The sequence below is a fragment of the Diplotaxodon limnothrissa genome, linkage group LG18, assembly GCF_057381915.1.
Source record: "Diplotaxodon limnothrissa isolate DT_005_m linkage group LG18, D_limnothrissa_male_GT1.1, whole genome shotgun sequence".
In the NCBI taxonomy this organism is placed as follows: Eukaryota; Metazoa; Chordata; class Actinopteri; order Cichliformes; family Cichlidae; genus Diplotaxodon; species Diplotaxodon limnothrissa.
The window spans coordinates 4,003,567-4,031,325 of record NC_140613.1 but is presented as its reverse complement, the minus strand read 5'-3'; the positions used below and the strand labels follow the sequence as shown (position 1 = coordinate 4,031,325).

Genomic DNA, 27,759 nt, shown 5'->3' with positions numbered 1-27,759 from the left:
AAAAACATTCTGTTAGGACAAAATAGACTGTTTCCAGCATTAAATCATGTAAATGGACTGCTCATTATACAGCACTAACATTCACAATAAACTAGGGTTTAGTATCTTGGCGTGCAGACTGGCGCAGTAAGTCAAGCCACAATATTACATCTTGTTGAGCAGACTGGTGCCCATGTTAATCTGTGACAAACGGCGGCAGTTAACATGAATGTGTTTTCTAAGTCACTAACGTGTTAAACAGCAGATAGAGTGAACGTGTCACATCCAGGTATGGCAGCCTTTGCTCACAACTGTATTTTCCTGTCATCATATTGGTAACATTTTTCTTATGTCCCACTGTTCCTCAAGACCTCCCACAACAAAATGAATTGTGAGAAAGAGGAGGGTCTGGATGACCAGGAGAGGAACAACAGCCTGGACCAAAAGGACCCAGATCCTCCTCCAATTAAAGAGGAAAAGAAGGAACTCTGCATCAGTCGAGAGGGAGAGCAGCTTGTAGTGAAGCAGGAAGCTGAAGACATCATCGTCTGGACCGGGGAAGAACAGCTCAGACTCCTGGATAACATGTGGAAACCAGAAATAAACTTACGCAGCACAGGTTTGTAAAACCGGTCAGCTAATGAGAGATATATTTCTACAGTTTGATAATCACAAACATCGAAATATTGAGATAATTTTTGCAAATTAGAATCCAAGAACTATGCAGTCACTTGCACCAGTGTCCAAAATGATCTGCCGCAACTGAAGAATAAATTTCATTGGTAAATGTGAGTGACATGCTCACAAAGTAAAGACCTGCTAATAGTTAGCATTATATTTTCTCAATTGTGTGTTTTCCTGTTATGTTTCTCCTTTCAGATTTCCCACAACAGCATGACTGTAAAGAGGAGGTTCTCACAGACAAGCAGGACTTTAATCAAGAGATGAACTCAAGTAGAAACAATGATGACCCTTCACAGATGAAAGAGGAACAGAAGGAACTCTGCACCAGTCAAAAGGGAGAGCATCTTGTACTGAAGCAGGAAGAAAGCAAGCATGTGGAATCAACTAGAAATGCAGAGCTGAAGAAAAGACCTCAGATAAACAGAAATAAGCGACTGTCGCGTAAATCTGAAACATGTGAAAACTCTGTAAAATGTGACATTTGTGGAAAAACCTTTTACTATAAATCCTCTTTGACAAGACATCTAAGAGTTCATAAAGGTGAGAGGCCACATTCTTGCAGCACCTGTGGGAGAGGATTTAGTCAGATGATAAACTTGAAAAGTCACATGAGAGTCCACACAGGTGAGAAGCCATATTGTTGTAGCACCTGTGGGAAAACATTTAGTTTCTCATCACCCTTCAGAAGCCACCTTAGAATTCACACAGGTGAAAAGCCACATTTGTGTGGCACCTGTGGAAAAAAATTCTACAAGAAATCAGATTTGGAAAGTCATATAAAAGTTCACTCGGATGAAAAGCCCCATTCTTGTAGCATGTGTGGTAAAAGATTCAAGCATATGATAAACTTGAAAGTTCACATGAGAATTCACACAGGTGAGAAGCCTTATTCTTGTAGGATCTGTGGGAGCAGTTTCAGAAAGAAATCATCACTGGAATGTCACGTAAGGAGTCACACAGGCGAGAAACCATTTGCTTGCAGCATCTGTGGGAAAGGATTCACCCAGACACCAAATTTAAAAATTCACATGAGAATCCATACAGGTGAGAAACCATATTTATGTAGCACATGTGGGAAAAGCTTCATTAGCTCATCAGAGTGCAAAAAACACATGAGAATCCACACGGGTGAAAAACCATATTCTTGTAACACATGTGCGAAAAAATTCACTTATAAATCAGGACTAGAAACTCACATGAAAATTCACACAGGTGAGAAGCCTCATTCTTGTAGCACCTGTGGGAAAAGCTACGCTACAATGGTATACTTGAAAATTCACATGAGAATACACACAGGTGAGAGGCCATATTGTTGTACTACATGTGGAAGAAGATTTAGTAATTTAACAGGATTCAAAAATCACATGAAAATTCACTCAGGTGAGAAGCGACATGCTTGTAGCACCTGTGGGAAAGGTTTCATTCAGCTGCAAAACCTGAAAAGGCATATGAGAACTCACACAGGTGAGAGGCCATTTTCTTGTAGCACCTGTGGGAAAGGATTTTGTGGCCTGTCCGGTTTAAAAAGACATATGACAGTACACACAGGTGAGAGGCCGTATTCTTGTAGCACCTGTGGGAAATCATTTAGAGAATTATCAACATTGAAAACTCACATGCGAATTCACACAGGTGAGAAGCCATATTCGTGTGGCACCTGCGGGAAAAGTTTCATTCAGTTGGCACAGTTGCAAAACCACCTGCGAATTCACACAGGCGAGAAGCCATATTTGTGTAGTACCTGTGGGAAAAGATTCCGTAATGTTACGAACATGAAATCTCACATGACAATTCACATGACGACTGGTTAAATGTTTCCTGTTTAAGAAATGTGTCAGTGTAGCATGTGTATTAATAGTAGAGCGAGCAATGACAGTGCAAATCACACCTGTGGGATAAAATATGATTATCCCACAGGTATTATTCAGCTCAATACGGCATATATTTATTTTACACAATAACTAACTGTAACAATTGTTTATTCTATTAATTGTCTTATTCATATGATGCAGGGGAAACTCTGGTTTTATATTTGTCTGACTTCATATTTTTATTGTTTTAGGCTGTAGAGGTGACAAGCACAAGTTGTAGATAAACTTGTTCCACTAAACAGCTTTGTTATAGAGAAAGAAGCTTATATAAGTTTTTTTTTTTTGTCACTTGTTGCTTATTATGGCAAATATTTAATTTCTCTGTTGTTCAGAGGTTTCACTGCACAATATTAAAAGCAGGGAAGTGTCACACAGAAGACACAAATATATCATTATGAACTTGATGTTCATTTTCATGAAAATTAAACTTCAGAAGATGCTGAAGGGTTTTGAGTTTTATAAGGTTTAAATAAAGATGTGTTTTAAACTCATGGCTTTTTTCTGAGTTGTAAAGTGAAGTCCCTACAGTAATAGAGAGAAAACGCCAACAGTCACATGTCCTTCTATAAACAACAACTTGGTGTAAGTGGGAAGGAAAAACTCTTTAACTTAAAAAATTGTGGCACTACATGCAGTGGTGCCAACATTAGCCATGTTAAAATGTTACCGTTAACAGGTGGTCAGGCTGTCCGCAGGCAAAGACTCAGAGATTTGGCTCTCCATTTCACAGCAGAGTCCTTTCACATTCTTCACATATCCGTGTTGGGCAGAGTGTAGAAACAGCTGCCGAATGGCATTTGTCAAATTAGGGTTTTTTTGAGAGTTTAATTCTTTTTTTTTGAAATCCATTTTCGATTTGACGTATTTATCAATGGATTAATAAATCATTTTGAAATATTGATTTATAAATAGTCTTTATTTAAAATGTAATTATTAAATAATAAGTTACTTTTGCAATGTTTAAATAAATAAAATAATTTAAAAAATACATTTGTAACTGAATTTGCAAATGCATTTTATTGCACTAACAATTCAAAATTGCAGCATAAAATTTTTTGGGGGTGTGTGTGGCTCTTGTGGTCCTCCATAATCATGTTGCTCAACTGGGCAAACAAAATTACTTGATCAGAGATTCATCCAGGAATCATCCTGATCACAATCAACCAATAACACGAGTAATGCGACTCCATGCGACTTGAGTGTGTGTCTTTATTCTGGTCCTTGATTTTGTAAACTTTGTTTCTTTTTGTCAAAATGTTGGCCTTAGTCCCATGTTTTTCCGTTAATCAACAAGGTTTAAAGTGGCTTTAGGTTAACCAAACAGGAAAATATCCACTTTGGGGTTTTCCCATTAATCCACACAAAGAGTTGTTTTTTTCTGGTCAGTGAACTTTAACCTTCTTTCTTTATGAATAAACTGTAACACCTGGAACTTGTCTGAGTTAACATGAGCTGCAAGTTATGTTTTCTTTTACACTTGGGTTTGTTTAATATATTGTTTTTTCCCCCCGTTGTGTTGTAATTGATAATTTGTGCTTGATGAGTTGTGCAAATGTAGGCTTCATTGATCTTTCAGAGTATGGCTTGGGAGTATGTCTTCAAATCAAAATCATGATCAATGAACATTTTACCATGATTATGATTAACCTTTCATGCATGAATTATGACAACCTCAATCTGGATTTTCACTCATCTTTAGGCATGAAAAAAAGATTTTTGAACTTCATTTTTAAGTTTAAGTATACCATTAACACTGACACAAATCCAAGAAAAGAGCCTTTGAATAGCTGTCCACTGTAGTGACCACTACGCGTGAAAGCGTTAATAAATATGCTAGTAAAGCTTAGATTTTCTTTCCATATTTTGATGATAGTATTACTCTTGGTCACTGAAACAATTTTTCTCCCAGTTTCCCGTTTTCTTCTATTTGTTTGAGTCTTGAAAGGGTTTGAGCTGCAGGAGGGGAGGGTTTCTGTGCGCGCACACACACACACACACACACACACACACACACACACACACACAGTGCCTGAGATTACAATAAAGAACATCCCCTATTAGTGACGAAAAAGAGCCAACAGGAGAGAAAAAACTTGATAGTGACTTTCTGTCAGGGCAAGCAAATCAGGCAGTACGTGCCCAGTGAAATCTATGAACACATATGATCTAAAATCTGAGTGGCCACAATCTCTCTTCTTGCATCTCAAACAGCATTCTGTCATAAAGCGTCTTGCCTATTTGCAAACTTTAAATTACTGCCATCTTGTGACAGTGATCAGTTTTTCAGTTGGTCAAGTTGATCTTCGTTCAACAACTTTACTTTGACATTAAATATGGCACACAGGGCTGGTTCAATTTTTTTTTTTTTAAAGATCACACATTAAACCATATTATTCGACACAAGTTTTAATTAGATTGTGTTGACATCTTACAATAAATGACCCACATCACAAAGAAACAGTGCGAGAGATTAAATATACAGGACAGGATAAAAATCAAGTTTAGTCTTCATTAAAATAAATATCACCACAAAATAACTAATGTTCATAAAAAAAATATGTTATGTGTTTCTTGATCTTTGTCAGTTTTTAATCTTATGTAGTGTAACCTGTTTAGTGGCTAATAAAAATATCAAACTAAAACATATTTAAAACTAGGATGAAATTAGTAGAATAATATTTTCTTTTTTTCCATCTCGGTGATGAAATAACCTTCAGAGCATATTCAAGCTGGAACTTTGTCTCCATGGCAGACTTCAAAGCACTTATAAAAGCTTCTGAAGCTGAAGAGTAAACCTGCTATTCATAAACTAAAAAATAAATGTTACTTGTTGACTTCTGGGTAAGTCTGTGTCAAATCAACAAAGACTTCTGCTAGCCCATCTCAGATTTGCATAAAAATTTTACAGTAGAAATTTTAAACATTTATACTGATTGCCGTGAAATTTTAGTTTCATATATTGAATAGTTTTTTTTTTTGTTTTTTTTTAAAATGGTCCAATGACCCACTTTCAGCCCTTTCCCCCCCCTACTCTACCTACCTACCATTTTGAGTCCTACTGCTTACACAACTCTGAACATTTTTATTCAAATTAGAAAAGGTTCAACAGAAACTTTTTGTTTTTATAGAAATTTAATTTGATGCTTTTTAAGAAATTAAATCCTGTCCAGTCTAGCAGCTTTTAAAATACGAATTATGGTGTAAAAATCACTTTTGTGCCAAACATATGTAGCTTTTCCAAGATACATTCCATGAAGTCTCTATCCGGTTGTTCAGTCTGACGTCACTAGCCGTGTCTGGGTCTAAACTCCGCTGCAGGTCCATATATCAAACGATCACTGTGGCATTACTGAGAGTTGAAAAACTGTCTAAAGTCTTTCATCTTTAATAAAATGATCAGCGTTCTGCTCTACCAGGTGTAACAACTGAGTTTAACATCCAGGCATCCATGAAAACGGAATTTATGACATTTAACGGAGTTAGAAGTTAGCAGGGAGTTAGCTCGCTAGCTTCTATCTAAATACAATATAGCATGTCCTGACTGCGGGGTTTTGGAAACAAATTAAAACGTACAGCTCTGCTATCACTTCCAACATAAATGAAGACAGAAAACTAAACAGCAGTGACGCTTGTAGGGTTACTGAAGTTGGGCTAGCTGGTATATAATGATGTGCTACGTGACCGCTAGCGACACAGCTATGTTAGCATAATATAAACAAGCTAACTTTTTTTCCACTCGATAAAAGTTAACGTGAGTGTTCTCAGTGGTCAGAAACAAATGTAATCGCATGGCAGGATGCTGTAAAAGGACCAAACTTCAGCCAGGAGAACAACTGAGATAATCCATCCACAATACGAGGTTAGTCATTCATGTACTGCTGCATGGGCTGGGCTGTAGTTACAGCCTAAGGTTTTAAAAACTGAGCTTAAATAAATGATTAGTGGTAATAAAAGCCGAGGGAGGTCAACAGTGATCACTGACTGTTTTAGGAGCTTTTTGAGATTAAATAGAAGAAAATACATAACATTAAACATGTTAACAACACAAAAGCCATATTAAACGCAGACTACTTTAGACCCGGAAGTAGGATTCGTCGCGTCATCACTGAACAACCGGATAGGCTCCTCTTGTTTATGTTTCTTTTATTGGCTTATTTCATCATTTTATTTGTGTTATTTCAGTTATTAGATTATATGTAACATAGTATATTATAATATGACAATGTCTAAGCTGACAGGCAGAAGAGGAAAAAAATACTGCTTTTGGACAACTCTGATAATTCTTGTTAAAATATGAAAAGAGGGAAAATATGCCCACACTTTGAAACATAACATTGTTATGTAAATTGGAGAAGGCTCAACAGAAACTTTCTGTTTTGATAAAAATCAGATTTAATGATTTGATTAACCTCCTAAGACCCAAACTCTTCCACGGCATGCATTTTTAATTTATCTTTGATATCGGGGCATATTGGGACCTGATGAATGTAAAAACAAAGAATTACCAGATTTTTTTTTTACCTGATTTTTGTTTCTAAGAAAAATGAGAGCCACATATGAGGATATTTGTTTAAAATTTCGATAGAACAGTAGCAGTATAATGTCCTCATTAGTGGATATCAGGCCATTGTTGAGCAAAATTTAGTATTTTGGTCTAAATAACCCAAAATGTGATGTCCACATATGTGGACGGCAGGTCCTAGGAGAAACATGCAAATATCTAATGAAATTATTTTCTGAGTTGTAATTACACAACCATCTAGAAACTTGTTCTATTCAGATTAAACTCTTTACGGATATTTTTGTTTTTGTTAAAACATTTATCGTATTTGCTCAAATGCTTGAAAGCTGAATGAAAATAGAATATTATCACTTTACGACTTAGTTAGAAACCATTTAAGTTTTGAAAGTAACTTAAAACATATAACTTTTTGTTTTGTTTTTGTTTAATATATGAAGCTAAAATTTCACAGGACTAGTTATACAGGTTTAAAATTTCTACCGTGAAATGTTAATACATATTGAAGATAGTTCAGTAGGAAATGTTCTAAAAACTGGCTTATTTGAGACCCTTTATAAAACTGGGCTTCCAATTACATCAGAACAAAAACACAGCCAACTTGAATGACTATTATTAAAAGCTATTCCATACTGACCAGAATATAAGGTCATCTTTTTTCCCCTCAGGTGTAGCTGTGATTTTCCTCACTATGCATTCTAACAGTCACACACTCCTACTCTGCCACATTTTGTAGGGTAGTATGAATTCTCATGTGACTTTTTAAATGAGTCAACTGACTGAAATTTTTCCCACAGGTGCTACAAGTATATGGCTTCTCACCTGTGTGAATTCTTGAGTGAGTTGTCAGGTTTTTAATATGACTAAATCTTTTTCCACAGGTGCTACAAGAATATGGTTTCGCACCTGTGTGGATTCTTAGATGAGTTTGCAACGTCGAATTCTGACGAAAGGTTTTCCCACAGATGTTACAAGAATGTGGTTTCTCTCCCGTGTGAATTCTTATGTGCGTTTTCAAGTTTATCAAATTAGTGAATCTTTTATCACACATATCACAAGAATACGGCTTTTCGCCTGTGTGAACTCTCATGTGAATTTTCAAGTGTATCATTTGGCTAAAACTTTTCCCACAGGTGCTACAAGAATATGGTCTTTCACCGGTATGAATTCTCATGTGCGATTTGAATGCTGACATGTCATTAAACTTATTTCCACAGATGCTACAAGGATGAGGCTTCTCACCTGTGTGAATTCTCATGTGCTTTCTTAAGTGTATCATCTGACTAAATCTCTTCCCACATGTGACACAAAAATATGGCTTCTCACCTGTGTGAGCTCTCAGATGTCTATTAAGTTTGGACTGATACTGAAAAAATTTTCCACAAGTGTCACATTTTAATAATTTTTTACTTGATGCTAAGTCCACATGCTCGCTTTCTTCTTGTTCTAGGCTCTCTGGGTCAGGAGAGTTGTGAAAAAGGAACTGGTCACTGTTTGGTTCTGATTTACACTCCTCGTAAGTAGAAGCAGCCATAAAGGTCTCAGTCTCCTCCTTCAATACAAGCGGTTCTTCCTCATGACTGATGCAGATTTCCTCCTGTTCTTCTTTAATCTGCAGAGGTTCTGGATCCTCCTGGTCCAGATTGGAGTTCCTCTCTTGGTTACAGACCTGCTGATCTGTGACAACTTCTTCCTCCTTACCGATATCCTGCTGGTGGAGGTCTGTATAAAGACATTAAACATAAAAAAGTTTAGTGTATAAAACACAGGAGAAAATAGAAAATAGAAATTGTTCAATTAACTGCTTCCCACTGGTTATTAATGCTGATGGTTGCTGCTGCAGAAAAAAAAACTGACAGTGAGCTCAGCTGCAGGTAATTTTAATTTTCCTTCAGATCCACACTTTGCTGAATTGGAAGCTAGTGCGATTCTTTGAGGACTAGAGTGATGTGTTCGCTAAGGTGTGCGTTTGGGAGTAGTTTTGGTGTTGTGTTTTGAATTCATCGTAGATGGGACACTGCTGCATAACTTCAGCATGTATACAATGAGTAGCAATAATTTAGGGAAATGATGGTTTGGTACGGTGTTCAGTTATATTACTGAGAAGCACTGGACTTACCTTTCCAATAAATTTCTAGTTTTTGCAAGGCAAGATTGGACTTGCAGGGAATCTAGATTTTTGTGTTTTCCTGCAATAAAGAAGACAAAACTGGCAATCAATCTCTTAAGACACCTGTGTTTAATTATGGATTTCATGGACAAGTGGCAGCAGATATAAACTAAACTAGAATAAGGACTGAACACTATTTGACTCCACAAACAGTGACCTAAAAACGCTTTTTACCTACTGTGGTAACCATCTTTGAAAAATAAGCCACTCTCTCTTTCTCAGGTTATTCAGTGTAAGAAAGAGATCCCTCATATGAAACATTTTAACTTTAGTGTTTAGGTCTTGTTTTTTTTCACCCCCATCAGTGTTTTTAGCTCATCTACTTTTTTTGGCTCAAGGGTTTGGCCCTATTTGGTTCAAATCTAAAGCCCCTTGTCCACTAGTACCTACTCAGATCAACTCGGCACGGTTCGCACAGTTTCCAGGATTTTCCATTAGGTCACAGTGCCTGGTACCAGGTACTGTTTTAGTACCTGCTCGCCCAGGGTTCCAAGTGATCCAACCAGATACTAAAATGTGACGTTGTCGCGCTGCATGTCACATTGGCTGGTCAGTAGCATCACTCGATGAGTCATGAGAGCATCTCGCTCACGAAAGTCAAAACCACCATTTCTGAAACTCGGCAACAAAAGAAATTACTACAAAAAACAACGCCATGCTCTCCCAAGTGTGACGAAAAGCTACAGACTGAGCAGCAGGGATATATTTGCTTCGACATCCACATTTGTTGTATGTCGCATATTAATTATGTCGCAGGATGCGTATACAGGTTTTTATGACAACAAGCACGCAAACAAGGTACTACTGGGTTGTAATGGAAAACCAGTCGATTTGAGTGCAGTCGACTGCAGTGTGCATTCACACTGAAGTCAATTTGACAACGACAATTGCATAATTTTGCCTCATCTATTTGAGAAGACCTGGAGAGAAGCACTGACACTGCCGACCTTCACCCAGTATGTGACGTGCCACACGAGAGACAATAAAACATTGGACCTACTGTATGCCAATGCAAAAGAGGCATAAAGTTGAGATGACCATGGGGAGGACATAGACAGCCTTGTGACCTGTTTTACTGGCTACAATAACTTCAGTGTGGATAATACCGTACCCACCAGGACTGTGCAGCATTTCTCCAACAACAAACCCTGGATTACCCCAGAAATTAAAGCCATCCTCGAGCAGAAGAGGAGGGTCTTCAAAGCCAGAGACAAGGAGGAGCTGAAAAGGGTGCAGAGAGAGCTGAAAGGCCTGATCAGGAATGTAAAGGCCAGCTACTGGAAGAAGATGGAAGACCAGCTTCTGCAGAACAATGTTAGCGAAGTCTGGAGAGGCCTTATAACCATCTCAGATCACAAGGATCAGAACTTTCTGCCTGTGGGGGATGCAAGGTGGGCAAGTGAACTGAATCACTTCTTTAACAGTTTTGATTTATCCATGAGGCAGTCTTCAACATCGGCTGCAGACTCACCCACCCTCACTGCTGCTGTTCCACCTCTGACACATCATACCTCTTCTACTCACCCTGCTCACAACTCCCCACCCCAAACACAGCATCCAGCACACAACCGACACAAGGCTCTAGCCTGTCTCTCTCGACCATCCAGGTTAGGAGGGAACTGAGGAAGACCAGAACCAAGAAGGCAGCGGGTCCAGACGACATCAGCTCAAGGGTCGTCAGGTCCTGCACAGATAAACTCTGTGGGGTGATGGAGCACATCTTCAACCTGAGCCTGAGGCTGGGGAGAGTCCCACACCTCTGGAAAACCTCTTGTGTTGCACTAGTGCAAAAGACTCCACGTCCCAAGGACCTCAACAGCTACAGGCCCACCTGATGAAGACCCTGGAGCGGCTGGTCCTGGCTCAGCTTCCGTGCCTGGTGAGTTCATCATTAAACCCACTTCAGTTTGTCAAACTGCTGAGACTCAGCAGTCCATCTGCATCTTAAGGATAAAGGACACTCTTTCGAGGATGCCAATGTTCACATTTTGGACAGAGAGGACAGATGGTTTGAAAGAGGAGTGAAAGAAGCCATCTATGTCCACTGTGAGCGACCATCTTTGAACAGAGGCGGGGGTTTACGACACCAACTGTCTGCCATCTATAATCCAGTTTTGAGATCCCTCCCCAGACGCCTTAACGCCCACTCACATCCTGGGCCATCTGATCTCAGGAATTCGCATGATAAGGTGGGGCCAGGTTTCACAATGAACTCACCCGAAACTCTGGCTGATTGGGACCCACACCCAGTTTCACACCTTGGCTCAGGCGATTAGAGGATCATCAGGGGGTCCTTTTGTCCCTCTGTGGGGGGTTACTCCCACTAGGTTTATATCTGGGACTCTCCACCATTTGACCCTAGAACTGAAGAAGCTTCTCAGATGAGAGGTGAAACGTCTTCAAGTAACTTAAAAAAGTCCAGACGCTTTTCTTTGCAAGCTCCTTTGACTACGATGACCTGGATGACTGAGAACCTTCACAGCCACTTCAGTTTGCCTACCAGCCTGGCATTGGAGCAGATGAAGCTGCCATTCACCACCTACATCGTTCACTCTCTCACCTGGAGACCGCTGGGAGCACTGTGAGAATAATGTTCTTTGATTTCTCCAGTTCCTTCAACAACATTCTTCCCACGGTCCTGAAGGACAAGCTGGAGAACTCGGGAGTGGACCATCACCTCACAACATGGATAATGGACTACCTCACCGACCGACCACAGTATTTGAGAACTCAGGGCTGTGTGGCAGTCATCTGCAGTACAGGGGCCCCACAGGGAACGGTTCTGGCTCCGTTGCTCTTCACCATCTACACTGCAGACTTCTCCCACAACTCCACCCAGTGCTTCCTGCAGAAGTTCTCTGATGACTCTGCAATAGTCGGCCTCATCACTGATGGGGACGACAAGGAGTACAGAGACTTTGTGGACTGGTGCCAGCAGAACTACCTCCAGATCAACACTAGTAAAACCAAGGAGCTGGTGGTAGACTTCCGCAAGCACAAACATCCTCCACTGCAACCACTAAACATCCAAGGTATGGACAATAAGGCTATGGATAGCTACATGTACCTTGGTGTTCATCTGAACAATAAACTGGACTGGACTCACAATTCAGATGCCCTCTACAGAAGAGGGCAGAGCAGGCTGTACCTGCAGGTCTTGTGGAGTGAAGGGCCCACTCCTGAAGACCTTCTATGAGTCTGTGGTGGGCTCAGCCATCTTTTACTGTGTGGTCTGCTGGGGACAGAAACAGACTGAACAGGCTGATCTGGAGGGCCAGCTCTGTTTTAGGATGCCCTAAAGGTTGGCTAAGTTGTCATCCCTGGTGGACAACATCTCTCACTCCATGCAGGAGACTCTAACAACACTGAGCAGCTCCTTCAGTGGCAGGCTGTGGCCCCCACGATGTGGGATGGAGAGATTCCTCAGGTCTTTCCTTCCAACTGCTGTCAGACTCTACAACATGGTCTCTGCAGATGACTGCACACGTGCAGACAGACACACACACATCGGATACACAATTGTAACCGTCTCCCTGATGTGCAATATTACAAAGTGCAATTTTTTTCCTACAACAACAGAGCTCTTTGTACAGTATTTTATCTTATTTGTATAGTACTTTATTCTATTGTATATAGTATTTTATTCTTGTTGTATAGTATTCTATTCTAGCTTACCCTATCCTATTGTGTTTTATTAACATTTACCACTCTTAAACTTGTACTTTCTGCCGTGACCGAAAGATTTCCCACGTGTGAGACTAATAAAGGTTATCTCACCTCATCTTATCTTAGGTTGAACCTTTATCATGCAAAAAAGAAACCAGAAACGCTGTCGTCTTCTCTGAACCAAAGCTTGTTTAAAATGGAATTAGATCAAAAACTGTACTGAAACTACATGTGAAGTTTTTTTTTTTTGAAAATACTTTACCACATTCTCTGGTCTAAAAATGAGAGACACCATCTGGTTTTTTTAATCAGCACTCAGTTCAAAAACCTGCATCTTTGTTGGTACAGAGGTGCATTTGTATCCACTGACCTGGCAGCTTACACATCTGGAAAAGCACCAACAATGCTGAAAGGTATATCCAGATGACGTAGTTTTAAGGAAGACCTTGCATATATCAGCAAGACAAAGCTGAATGTCATACTGCATTTATTACAACAGCATTAGTTTGTAGTAGAAGAGTTACGATCCTGTGAAAAACCAAGTACACTCTTAGTGATTCAGTAGCTTGTAGAACCACATCCAGCAGTAATAACTTGAAGTCATCACTTTCCGTGTGACTTAATCAGTCTCTCACATCATTGTGGAGAAATTTTGGCCCACTCATCTTTACGAGTTCATTAAAGTTTATGGGGGATTGTTTATAAACATTTAGGGAACTCTTAGCATTTTATGTCCAAAGCGTGCCCTGAGTGCATGTGTAGTAAAATGGCTGAGTAATGAAGGTATCAGGACAATGGTCAACCCACGGGACAAAAGATCTTTTGTCGCAATAATTTCTCCAAGTTTCTATTTCTTTCATGTCTGTGAAGGTTCTCAGTCATCCAGGTCATCGTAGTCTAAGGAGCTTGGAAAGAAAAGCGTCTGGACGTCTTTAAGTTGCTTGAAGACGTTTCACCTCTCATCCGAGAAGCTTCTTCAGTTCTAGGGTCAAATGGTGGAGAGTCCCAGATTTTATCCCAGTGGGAGTAACCCCCCAAAGAGGGACAAAAGGACCCCCTGATGATCCTCTACCTAATGACATGAGCCAAGGTGTGAAAACAGGTGTGGGTCACAATGAGCTCACCCGAAACCCTGGCTTATTGTGACCCACACCCGTTTTCACACCTTGGCTCATCTTCTCGGATGAGAGGTGAAACATCTTCAAGCAACTTAAAGAAGTCCAGGCACTTTTCTTTCCAACCTCCTTAGACTATTTCTTTCATATTATTCCCTCTCCACTCTCTCCTTGCGTCCTTTATACTATCCCTAAAAATTTTAGTACCTTTTAGCTAAGTTTAAAATCCTAAAAGAGTTATATAATTTTTATGGACTTTTATTTACAGTTTAACATACCTATTCTGTGTAGCTTTATTTCAGGTTTCCAAATGGTATCCAGCAGTCTGAGCCGCTCTTTCCCGGTCCAGACGATGATGCCTTCGGCCTCCTGACCGGTGCAGACTTCCTCCTGTTCCTCTTTAATCTGTGGAGGCTCTGGGTCATTTTGGTTCAGACTGGAATTCCTCTCCTGGTTACAGACCTGCTGATCATGCACACCCTCCTCTTCCTCACAATTCATGTTAATGTGGGAGGACTTTAGAAACAAAGGGATATAAGAAAAATGTTACTAATGTGATGACAGGAACACACAGATATAATCCAGAAGGACTGTACACTGCGAGCATGTCTCTCACTTTAATGTGCACAAATTTGACAAATGTGTCGGGAGTACCGTGTAAGACAGTCTCGAGTTCTGGTGTTCTTATTTGCAAAGTTCAGAATACAAAACATTCAGGTAGTGGCTTAAAGTGTGAAGCAGCTATTTGATTAAAAGTTGTACCCTGCAGAATCACACATGTCTAAAGAGGAAACAGCTTTTCCTAAATCCATGATAAAAACACGCTGCAAATAAACAATCAGTTGCATTTAATTTTGCCCATGAGAACTTCTCTGCCTATGATGGGAGATCTACTCCAAGATTCACATTAAGAGCTACTTTCCTTTGTCCAGTGTCTTTCACTCATTTCAATCAGACATACTGTCAAGCACAGAAAACCAAAGGAGGCTCTGCTGCTGCCATGAGATTAGCTGCAGCGAGATTACTGCTGGATACCTTTAGTTTAAGGGTGCTCTATCTCAGCAAAACTTGGAAATATTTTGAGAAACATTTCAATTTCAATTATTTTACCTGATCATTTAAAAATTAATTTTCTTAAACCCAGAGTTGGCACAAATACAGGCTTTCTTTACTTATGCAGAAGTACCGATATACTCCAATAAAAGTTGAAGTACTGATTCAACTTCTTTACTCAAGTAAAAGTGAAAAAGTACAGGCTCTGAAATGCACTCAAAACAAGAAAGCAAAAACTAATTCATTGAAGAACATTTCTATTTCCTATTTCTATGCAAAGCTAACTGAACTTCATGCTAAACTAATGTAATGGTAAAATAAAATTAGTAGAATACAAACTTTGTTTGTCTGAATTCAATTCTAATAAATGTACTCAGCTTGAATCAGTTAAGTAGGACATCAAGAGTGAAAAAGAAGGAAAAAAAATATCTCTGTTTGCTGTTGCCGACATTGTAGAGGGCGACTTTGCCACTAAACAGCAAAATGAGCACAGTGAGAGGTTAAAGTGGATTCAGCAGGTGGGGGAACCCTGAAATCAGTTGTAGTGGCTCAGTGTGAGGAAAAGAATGACAACTCACAATAATTTATATTGAGAGCAGATTATCTTAATGTGCAGGCTGTGATCAGATGACCTGCTGCTACTGCTGAGGTTTACTGTGGATTCACACACCTGCATCAGATGTTTCATGAGTTTTTCTGGCTGATTTCCATCCTCTACACTGACAGTACACTGTTGATGCTGTCTATTTTCTAGATGGTAAAAAGGTTGAATTCAGTGAATTATTCTCCTACCTTTGAATCTAACCTCTCTTCTTCCTCTCCTGTCCTCTTTCTTATCTTTCTCCATCTCTGTGTGACATCAGCTCTCTTTCTTTTTTCTCCCTGTGAAATATAGCAGCTGGAGCTTTAGCTAGCAACACACTGTGAACAACTGCACACAGTTTGTGTGTTTGCTGATGTTTGTTCAGCCTTTGAACTTGAAATGACCTGTGACTTAAATAACATCACTCCCTTGTGTTCGTTCCTCTTCTGTAGCGTTATCTAAATGTTAAAAGTACTGCAACTTACAGACATTTGCAGTTGTTCCAAAAATATAACAAAATAAAATAAAATAAAAACACCACCTCATGTTAACCCCTTACTATGGCACACCGCTTTGCCTCTTTTATCCCTTTTTATGTGACATCCTCTGGTAATTAATACACAAACAGGATTCCCTTTTATGTGTTACTGTTTAGGCTCAAATAAGTTTGATGTTTGGAGGCGAGAGGCGGAGAGAAAAACATGTATTTAAAAAAGGTGAGGGTCGTCTGCTAGGGTGTTAGGACCTGATCGGGGGTGTTTTCCACAATATTTCTCAAAGTAATCTGCAGGTTGTACAAACACAGTGACATTCAAACTGTTGTAAGCGACCCAAGGACCTAAAATCTGCCAAGCACATCTGTCCTAGATATTATCAAAGTCATTTAAAGCAGAAAAAAAGGTTTACAAAACGTGACTTTTAACAACTGCACACAGAGTAGACACAATAAGGGAGATTCAAAATGATATTTTCCAAAGAGATACGTAGATCCTGCTGACTACAGCCAACCAACACATAAAAAAGGATATTAAAGATTTTTTTTTAAAGAAAGGAAAACACGCCAGCACTGCCAACCCCTTTTATGCAGAACAAAGTCGCTTCCCTCAGTGTCTCAGTGGGTATTTAACGTCAAATATTTACATTTAAAATAAAGAGAAGCGCTTGATTTTAGCCTGTTAGCCTACAAACTGAGCCGCTACATGAGCTCCAGCACGGTTCACACTCCCGTGTTAGCTCACCGAGACCGTCTCAGTGTTACACACCTGTAATGTGTGGCTTTATGTCGGGTTTCCAGCTGATGTCCAGCAGTCTGAGCTGACGGCTGGTCTCCTTCTCATGCCGGACGATCGTTTTTTCTTTTTCTTTTTAACTTGTTAGCAGATTTCTTCAACAACAATCACTCTGAAACCCGAACACTAGACATGTTAAACAGTAACCATTGCGTCATTTCCGTCATTTCTCTTCTATTGTACTTCCGGTGGACTAGAAAGCCTAAAAGCGTATTGCTGCGCTTCTCAGGTCAGTCAGACGAAAGTAAAGTCCTTACATAAAGTCTGGCAGCCCTACGAAGGAGTAATGTACGATAGATAGATAATAGCTTTTTTTGTTTTATTGTAATTGATCATTTTGATAACAACATGGAAATTTAGAGATTAAATAATTATTAGTGGGACAAGGCAGTGGTTTGACAGTAATAATATTACGGGGCGACCGTGGCTCAGGGGGTTGGGAATCGCATCTGTAACCGGAAGGTCGCCGGTTCGATCCCTGGGCTTTCTGTCCTGGTCATTGTGTCCTTGGGCAAGACACTTTACCCTACTTGTCTACTGGTGTTGGCCAGAGGGGCCGATGGCGCGATATGGCAGCCTCGCTTCTGTCAGTCTGCCCCAGGGCAGCTGTGGCTACAACTGTAGCTGCCTCCACCAGTGTGTGAATGTGAGAGTGAATGAATAGTGGTATTGTAAAGCGCTTTGGGTGCCTTGAAAAGCGCTATATAAATCCAATCCATTATTATTATTATTAAAAAATAATGCTTTTCTTAATGTAGTCCTGATGCTTTGCCTTACCTGCCTCACACAGATGTTTCATTTTCATCACAGCAGTAAAAGTATTGGTGTTTTATTGACAGCTGTAAAGAAAGGAGTTCACACTGAAGTATCGGTTTATATAAAATCAAACACACTGAGCTCCACATAAACTTCATGCTAACCAAAATGCGTGCAAAAACAACCAGATCATTTTAAACATGCTGGAGGTGCTGCAGACAAGCAAGAACCAAAAAATGTCTCTTTGTCACCATTTTATTAGATTTTTACTGTTTGTGTTAAACTATGCTGTTTCTGTCCCTGCTCTTTGTTCTCATCAAAAGTCTTGTTCTGTTAACACTCTGTGCTGAAGCTGAAGGAAATATTAGATGATACAGCTCCAGACTAAATCACTGACCCATTAATGACGCTTCGATACAGTTGTACCTTGCACTTCTATCAACAAGGATGCAGAGGAGGTTAAAGCACTTCAGCTTAGTTTGTTCACAGCTGTGCCAAAATTCATGAATACCTCCACGGATGTCCTGAGGAGGGCAACAATATGCTTTTAATGCAGCCGATCTGACGAAAATTTAAAAGGAGAAGAGGAAGAACGGAAATGATGCGTAATGCAATGTCAGACATATGATGGTGAAAGAAAAATTGATCAGGTTGGTGATATAAAAGTGAAACTTGACTTGATTGATTTGTTTCGTACGAACTCGAGAAGTGAAAGTTATCAGACCCTATTTTGATTCTTAAGGCAGACTCGTTGGTTTTGTGAGGATTTCATTTTTTTTAAATAACCGGTCTACACTCCACACCAGTTGGTGGCGGTAATGCGCCATTGTGCTGTTTGCCAACAGCCATTAAACAATAAAAAGAAGAAGAAGGAACCGACGCTGCTCTGTCCCGTTGTGTCTGAGAGGAGGTGACTGCTGCTGCTCAAGAAATCTCAGAGGTTAGGACAGGATCGTCCGGTATGAGGAGATCAGTCAGCACAGACTGCTGGATATCAGCTGGAAATCTGAGATAAAGTCTCACATTACAGGTATGTAAAACTGGTGATGGTCTCAGTGAACGAACACAGGAATAACATATAGCACCATATAGGACTGATCAGAGCTCAGTTTTGGCTAACAGACTAACAAGGACTTCTTCTCTATCTTTAAACAGCAAACCTTTAGTATTAACATCCAGGAGACAGAAGCCGGTTCTGTGTATTTTGGTCCGAGAGTGACAAACCTGGCAGGTTTTCACCGGACGGCGTGTCCGTGCCGTCGGGTTTTGTGTTTTGTGTTTACGTCTTTTTGCGGTTACCTGCCCTTTAATCGTTTGCTGTTTTAGCCGACTGACGGTTGAAATTGTTTTGTGAGCTTTAAGTCGAGATTCCGGCTTTTCTGGCAAAAAATACTTTTACATTTAAAAACTGATCAAATTAAATCAGGATTTAATGAATCGATAACTCATTATTCATATTAAAATCGTTTTTTTAAACCCACCCTCACACAGAATAGCTGTAAAAGAAGAGCACTGTCCTGCAAAGTAACAGTGTGTAGAAATGAATACAGTTTCATATGAATACAGCTAATGTAGTTATAAAGCTATAAGGCATCTGGTATAAGAAGAAAAAATGATAAAAACATAAAAATGTTTTTCAATAATTGTTGTTATTATTTTTTAATAAGGATAGAAGATGTTTATACATTTATATTACTATGTTTTATTATTGTTTCTGTGAGGTGCAGCAGGCCATGTGGTGGTTGTGACAGTGTAGAATATATATATACTGGAAGTGCTGGGTATACAAGTCTGGCCTAAGTCTTCGGTCAGAAAGACTTCAGCAGTCCAGGAGTTTAGTTCACCGTCTTTAATGAAGCTTCACAGAAGAACTGGTTACAGCAGGGCTTGCCATGATAAATCCAACTGTGATACAGCCAGATATGCACTTATAATTGTGGCAGATGCAGTATAGGTGACTATAAGCATGGTTGTCTGGAAACAGAAACAGGTAATACTATAATTAGCAGGGTCAAAGATAACTAAGCAACAATCAGAACACATCATCAACTCAGACACAGCAATATTTTACAATGTCCACTAGGGGTCGCCGTAAGACCAGAAGTTGGCTAAATAGCACATATCTTCCCAGTTGCAAATGTTAATAACAATTTAGCATCTTTTTACTGTCTTGATGCATACTAAATCATCCAGGTATTAAAATCCCCAAAAGATTGTGGTCATCTGGTGTTCTCAGTGGTAGAAATGTTTCATCACTCATCAAGTGACTTCTTCAGTCTCAGCTGACTGCAGGTTTCCCCAACCTTATAAACAGTACAATTGCACAAGGACTTGAAACGAGCCCACAGAATGAACAATGGGCTGTGAGGTCAGTTTAATGATCAAGACGATCATTAATATGCAAGTTGTCATGACCACTGCTCAAAGACCATTGATCAATGGTCATTGATCCATTCACATACAATTTACAGAGAGCTGCACTCACAGCATTGTAAGATGGTGAAAGATGGACCATTAGGCCCCCTCCTCAATTGAGAGATTGTCTTTCCCTTTTCACAGGTACTCCTCCTTGGGGAGTCAAGGAGGTCTTTGATCAATGTCTATTGATTTGTGGCCACATATATGTATATGTGTGTGTGTGTGTGTGTGTGTGTGTGTGTGTGTGTGTGTGTGTTTATGCATATGTGTATGCTGTTTTTTTTTGTTGTTGTTTTTTTTCATTTGCCTCTTTTATGGGCCCCCCAGCTGTCTGTGGGTCCCTGGGCATGTACACAGAATGCCCACTGAAGTATCTTTGCCATAAGATTTATTAAAAAATTGGGATTTAGATTGATCTACTTAGAAACATGGGCTGTGAGGTCAATTTCTTTTTTCATTAATATGCAAATTTGATCAAAGACCATGGATCAATGGCCATGAGTACCAATAATGGCTGCACTCACAGCACTGTAAGATGGTGAAAGATTTACCCATAGGCCCCCTCCTCGATTCAGAGATTGTCTTTTCCTTTTCATGTAAATTACCTCTTCAAGGAGTCTTTGATCAGTGGTTATTGATCAATGGTCATTACAATCTGCATATTAAATCAAGGAACTGACCTCACTGCTTGCCGTTCATTCACTGGTTTCAGTCATTGTGCAGATGTACTGGTTATAAGGTTGGTAAACCTGCAGTCAGCCCTTTGAGTGCTCCAGGAGAGTAGAAAAGCGTTATTTAAGTATCAGTCCATTTACCATTTAGCACTCACACGGTGTTCCTGAAACACTTTCAGTTTTACTAACAAATGTGAGCAACATGCTCACAGTGTACAGCGCTGCTAGATTCTATTTGCTCACAAGTGTATTTTCCTGCTATCACATTAGTAACAATTTTCTTGTGTCCCACTGTTCCTCAAGACTTCCTAAGACAATATGAAGTGTGAGGAAGAGGAAGGTCTGGATGATTGGCAGGACTTCAGCCAGGGGAGGAATTCCAGTCTGGACCAGGAGGACCCAGAGCCTCCACAGATTAAAGAGGAACAGGATGAACTCTGCATTAATCATGAGGGAGAACAACTTGTAGTGAAGCAGGAGGCCGAAGGCATCATTGTCTGGACTGGGGAAGAGCGGCGCAAACTGCTGGATACCATCTGGAAACCGGAAATAAACCCAGAGAGCACAGGTATGTAAAAACACTCTCTCTACACACACACACACACACACACACACACACACACACACACACACACACGGAACACCTGATTGTTCTGTAAATAGTTTTAAATGTTTATTTAAAAAACCGTCTTGGCTGCATTTTTAGGTAAACAGCTGCAAAAACTTTGTTGTTTGCATAACTCAGTTACTTTTTTGAAGAAGTAACTATAATTAATTGCCCAACATTTACAGTTACAGGACTCTCTCCCAGACCACAGACTCATACTCATAATACAAGTCAGAGCTTTATAAATAAAAAAATAAAAAAAAAAGAAGAAGAAATTTTTGTTTTCAAAATTGGAGTTCAGTTATTTTTACTTCCAATAGTGTTAACATACTACCAGTGTTGGGTAAGTTACTTTAAATTAGTAACTTAGTTACATTACTAGTTACTGCTATCAAAAGTAACTCAGTTACTTTCAAAGTAACTAGTTACTAGGGAAAGTAACTTTGGTTTTACTCAGAATTCTCTTGTTAGTGTGTTGCTTCCGTAACTGGATACCCAGCAAGATTGCCAGTCTTCTAGCTTGCTTACTTGTGCATTACAAGTGCATTGTGCCACCTACCAATAGAAAGGAAAAGATAATGTGCATATTTCCATGAGAGAAATCCTACGCCTGGACCGTCGTTGACCGCCGCCATGATTCTAGCCTACGTCACAACGTCACGTGCGCTTTTTACATCCAACACGAAAACTGCAGTCGTGGTGCTTTCGATTGTACTCAGAACTCGGAAATTCTGCCTTCCAAATAGGAAGATGTAGGTAACACCAGACTGCAGATGAGCTGCATACAGAGCTGGACTGGGACAAAAAATCGTCCCGGGCATTTTGACTAGAGACTGGCCCACCATTATAGGAAAAATCATAAAGCCGTTGAATGAAAACAAACACTGTTGTGACTAGGGATGGGTACCGGTGTCCGGTGCCATCATAAACGGTAGTAACCAGACCGAAAAGCAGCGCACATTTCGGTGCTTTATTTCGGTGCTTTTTTTTCCTGAGCTGTGATACACTTCTAGCCAATCATTTTACGTTTCCGAGGATAGTAGGCGGGTCCAGGTACCTACTAGTGATGTGCGATACCACTGATTTCCTTTCCGATCCGATACCAAGTAATATTCAGGGTGGTATCGACGATACTGATCCGATACCGATACTTTGTACAAAACGGATTTTATTTATTGTATCTCAAATTATAGCGTCATAATGATTACAGGACATCAGAATACCTTCTTCTTATCACTTAATAATGCAGAGTTCATCATATAGAAATAAAAAAACTGAAGTTGTGTGCTATTTGAACACCTTGCCTGCCTGGAGGACTAAAGGACTCCGTGAGAGACTCTCACCCTAGCAGCACCTGTCCCTCTCCTCCTCTTCAGTTCGCCTCAACATACGCTCGTCATATTTTGTGATATGATTTACTCTGAGGTGTTTGACAAGGTTAGTGATGTTGCCACAACCATACATGCCAACCCTCCCGATTTTTCCGGGAGAATCCCACCTTTCTCCAGATTTTCCACCCGGACAACAAAGTTGAAAAACCATATCGCAGAATTCATAGCGCGGCCCAGCCAATTCCAGTTTCCAACAATGACGGCAGCGACTTAGTTTTAATATCACTCTTATTTCTCTTTCTGGGTCGCAAAAAAACTTTTAACATATTTTCAGGTGAGAATGTAGCTGTGTAAACTTCAAATATCTGAGCCGACCGACACATCGTCTTCAAACCCCCGCGGTCTTTCACCACTCGGGTTAAACATGATGTACAAGTCACTTTGATAACTTAAAAATGTTCTTGTTTGGCTTTTTCAGTGTTTTATTTGTTCGTGAGTAAATCGGTTTGGCTGAGATTAAAGTTATTAGATTAGATTAAATTAAATTAAACTTTATTATTCCCTCGGGAGGGTTCCTCCGGGGTTTTCACACAGCTGAATAAACGTCAAACAGAAAACTGATTAAACAGAAGAGTTTACGTCAGTGTCCGGTTATATTTTAGACAGCAAGGAGCAGACGGCAGAGTTTCACTCCACCGAGGGAGCTCGTGACGTACTACCCGGCTTTCTTTAGACCGCGAAGGCCGGTCCTCAGGTGGAAGCAGCCTCTGAATTTGGACACCCCCGCTGTTTCCGGGCCGGCCAATAATAACGGTGACATTTAACGTATTTTATCCGATAAATAAACCCTGTAAAATATATTTATCCGCCCAAACAGCCCTTTTGAATGTCTCCCTAATTCTGAGGTCTCAAGGTTGGCAAGTATGGCCACAACACCTCACTTTTTTTGCCACATTTATTGCAAACCACGGCTCAGCTGTTTGTGGAGGTAAAATACATCCGCACAATTACGCTCAGCCATTGTTGTGAGTGCGCACGCCAAGGGGCTGCGAGACATTTATACAGCCGTATTTCGCACATGACTATGAAAGGCGGAAGAGGAAGTAGTTCCTTTGAATGTAGGCAATCCGAATGTTATAGTTTCTTTCCACTGTGTTCCTGTTAATGATAAACTACAAATTTACTCTAAATTACTAAAATATCGATATTTTAATGTGAGAATCGATTCTAGAACATAAATGATTGGTATCGGAGGAATCGATATTTCAGGATCGATCCGCACATCACTAGTACCTACGTTCTTTTATGCAGAGCTACAGATTAAAAATGCCCAAGGCAAAAGTCTGGCTGTACTTCACAGCAAAATATGCAAACTCAGCAGCCTGCAACAAGTGCTTTAAGCTGATACTGTGATACTGTCAAAGGAGGTAACACCTCAAATCCGATGAAACACCTGGCGACGCATAGCGTTTTTTTTAAAAGCCGAGAAATGCGCCGTATTTGATACCTTGCTGCGAGACCTCACACCGAGCGCATCTACTGCGGGTGTGGTGCCTGTTATCAGACCTGGGGTTAGCAACATCCCCAAAAACACGAAGAGGAGAGTCCTGGCCCCTAGCCCTGCCAGTGTAGCAGAAATAATGAGGATGATGATGCAGCAGCAGCCGTTCTTCTCTGCTTGAGTAGCTTAATGTTGTTCGTGTGTAATTTACGTTGAGTAGGCTAACCACGTTATTACATTAATGGATGTAAGGTGAACTAGCAAACATCATCATAGCTACATGCGGCTGTCTTCTTGTTTGATGGCAGATACTCCCTTCACCCTGGCCAAAAAGGCTAAAATGACCAAAGAAAAAGAGGGAAACGGCTAAACATGAGAGGTTTTTGGATAAAGTTTGTTTTTTCCATTGTTTAAGCACTGCTTCCAGCCAAGAGTGATACCATATATGCCCCATAGCTGCAGAAAAGGCTAACATTGTTATCTTTTTACAAAAACCAGCTGAACATGAGAGGTTTTTGGACCAATTTTGTGTTCTCCATTCTTTAAGCACCGGTTTGAGCACCGTTTGAGAACCGGCACCGTTTCAAAAGTACCGATTTGGCACCGGTATCGGATAAAACCTAAACGATACCCATCCCTAGTTGTGACAGTGATGTACACTGTCTTGATGGTATATATGCATCAATCTATCAATCGTTTGTTGCAAGATTCAGATAATTATTTTTTTAAAAGCTAGATATTTTAAATGAGAATAAGAAAGAAAAGTACTATTTTGTGCCCCCCTCTCCCTGTTAATGCCCTACTTGGCCCCCCTGGCAAAACTTTGCTAGACTCGCCCCTGCACAGTTACCAGCTGTCAGCTACGTAAAAAAATGATCCTGGTGTTATTTGTCTCTCAGAAACAGTTCATAACTTCCCTTCAACTCATTCATGTCACCTAAAAGGTAAACCTGTTTCTCCATCACCTGTTCAGCTCTGATGATTCAGTAAGGACATCTCCTGGTTTCATCTTCATGTTTCCCTCTCACCAGCAGAGATGGGCAGTAATCTGATTAACTTTTTCAAGTAACGAGTAAAGTAAGGGATTACTATTGCAAAATCGGTAATTAGATTACCGTTACTTTCCCGTAGGAACGCTGCGTTACTGCGTTACTAAAACCATGATTTTTTGCGAGAATGTCTCATGACAGTGACGTAAGCAAGTGCGCCGTTGGTGACAACAGCTGTGTGCAGATCAACAATGGATCACATATCGATTGTGGGAGAGAGTATGAGCATGCAGCGTTTAAAGCGTGGAAGTACTGACCTTATTTTGAGTTTGATTCCGTAAAAAGTGACAAAAACATTAGCGTCCATCGTGCGTGGGAAGAAAACTTCTTTTTACAGCGAAAAAACCCTAAACTTCCAAGCAAGCACCGAGTGCGCTATGACGTAATGGGAAACTCACAGAGAAACTCGCGGACTCTTCAACTGACCGCAGCACACCTGCACCAGGGTAAACCTCCGCCTACCCCCAGTCCTGCTTTACAGGTAAAAATAGAGCAACAGGACCGCTGAGTCTTTGACTTTATTTATTTACTGCTGTGTTTTACTTGCATCTATTTGAAAGAGTGAGTGTAAACACAAAAAATATTTTATTTTATGTTCTGGAATGTGCAGAAAATAGGTTTAAATGTTAAACTAATTTATTCAAGTCAGAGAATGTCGCATATAATTAAATTTTTGCTTGATGCATAAAGTTAAAAGATTAAAACTGATAAAACAAGTTTAAAAAAAGAGACTTTTCCATTTGATTACATTTTATATGATGGATTATGCAGAAAAAGTAGAATTGGGCTGAAAGATCTATCGCTTTATCGCCTCTTCAGGTTGTAAATCGTGTTTTAAAAAAGTAACTAAGTAACTAAGTAATTAATTACTTTTGAAAATAAGTAATCAGTAAAGTAATGGGATTACTTTTTGGGGGGAGTAATCAGTAATTAGTTACTGATTACTTTTTTCAAGTAACTTGACCAAAACTGCTCACCAGATAACCAAACCGACATCATGACCAGCAGCTTTTACGGCTGTGGCTCCAGCAAACATCAGCTGATACTAGAAATTAATATCAAATAAATTCTAACAACAGCTGATCAAGCTTAAACGTGCTGCTGTTGTTTAACGCGACATCCGCTGGTTTCCTCTTTCTGGCGCAAAGTGGGTGATAAACAACCAAGAGAGAAAAGCCGATAAGCTGATCATTGATCAGTTTAGTGATTGAAGTAGAAACAGGAGAGGGAGAGAGAATGAGAGAAGAAGAGGCAGCTGTGCAGCAAAGACACAGAAAAACTCCAGCTTTGTGTCTTTTTCATTGTAGCTGAAGTACTGGACAAGCTGCGTTCCTTTTCACCTCAATACGAAACGCGTAATATTTTATCGGAGACGATTCCGTGTTTTTAGGGGATGGTTGGCAACTCTAATAACTAACCTTATGAACAAAATAAAGTTCAACATCAGTAACATAGCACCATCCAGCTGTATAGAAACTCCATCATGCTAGCTAGTACCCAGTACGAAAAAGTCCGCATAACAAAAATAAACTGTACCTTAACTTGGTTTATATCTGACCCAGATAGACTTCAGGTCATAACTTCTTACCTGAAGTTCAGTTCACCTGACACTTGGACCGGCGGCCGCCTCGGGTCTTTGCTCCTCCTGCCTCCCCCTTCCCTCATCCACCTGCTGGCCTCCACCACTTGCTAATGTTACTGAATCAGTGGAAGCTCTGCGATAGCCACCGCAAGAAGTAACGAATAACGATCCTATCTAAATCCCAGTAACGATTAACACGTTCCTGATTTTGGCATAATAACTAGTTACCGTGCTCGTTACCACAATAATAACGTAGTTACTGTAACACGTTACTTAATAACGTGTTAGTCCCTACACTGCATACTACACAGGTCATGAACAAGATTTTTTTTAATTTTCATTGTAAGTGAGCTAAAGCAGTTAATTAAAAGTAGTCTAACATAAATGTAAATGCTGTAATTTAATAAACCATGAAACTTGGATGGATTCGATGTTGGCGTGACCACAGTGCACACATCTAATGTCGCTCACAGTGGTCCAAGGGACCACTCAGGGAGTTTGTGTGTTTGCTCAGACACATGAAAAATTAGAGGGAACATTGCCCCCCACCCACCCATGAAAGAACTGCTAGAAAATACACAACACACAGTAATAATATGTTTTACATTATAAAACAATTCTAATTCTAAGTGATGTTATACACTGCTTGCATTAAATTTTAGGATCGTATTTATACTGTTAAACTCGAACAAAAGACGGTATATTAAAATTATGTTAAAGTTAGGAAGGTAAAAATAAAAATTTATGGTTACTGACAATTTTAGATTTTTCATTTTATTTTACATTAGGTGTGTTAATTCAGTTTCTGTTTTGTAATTTAATTGATGTTTGTATTTAAACATATGTACTTAAAAATAACTGAAAATTCTGTAAAATGTTAAATGAAAAACTCTGGATGTTTAAAAACTCTGC

The 27,759-nt window shown here is 39.8% G+C and overlaps 3 protein-coding genes across 4 annotated transcripts in view; 2 read left to right on the top strand and 1 right to left on the bottom strand.

Moving 5' to 3' along the window:
* Positions 1-354: 354 nt before the first annotated feature.
* LOC146612857 (uncharacterized) lies at positions 355-2,474 on the top strand. The gene is made up of 2 exons (XM_085378389.1): positions 355-598; positions 859-2,474. The coding sequence occupies exons 1-2, from the start codon at positions 364-366 to the stop codon at positions 2,472-2,474; spliced, it is 1,851 nt and encodes a 616-aa protein (XP_085234515.1). The 5' UTR covers positions 355-363.
* Positions 2,475-7,667: 5,193 nt separating this feature from the next.
* On the bottom strand, positions 7,668-17,064 carry LOC146612856 (uncharacterized). Its single transcript, XM_085378392.1, has 3 exons — positions 16,903-17,064; positions 14,283-14,520; positions 7,668-8,775 (listed from the first exon to the last, which is right to left on the bottom strand). Exons 2-3 carry the CDS (start codon positions 14,503-14,505, stop codon positions 7,769-7,771), a joined length of 1,230 nt encoding a protein of 409 aa, XP_085234518.1. The 5' UTR covers positions 14,506-14,520; positions 16,903-17,064; the 3' UTR covers positions 7,668-7,768.
* Positions 17,065-18,617: 1,553 nt separating this feature from the next.
* LOC146612854 (uncharacterized) overlaps positions 18,618-27,759 on the top strand; it is a 51,747-nt gene continuing 42,605 nt past the window's right edge. For both annotated transcript variants that reach the window (XM_085378338.1, XM_085378336.1), the window contains exons 1-2: positions 18,618-18,715; positions 21,081-21,345. In XM_085378338.1, coding sequence (XP_085234464.1) covers positions 21,096-21,345 — 250 coding nt within the window. In that variant the 5' untranslated portion in view covers positions 18,618-18,715; positions 21,081-21,095. The remainder of the gene's footprint in view (positions 18,716-21,080; positions 21,346-27,759) is intronic.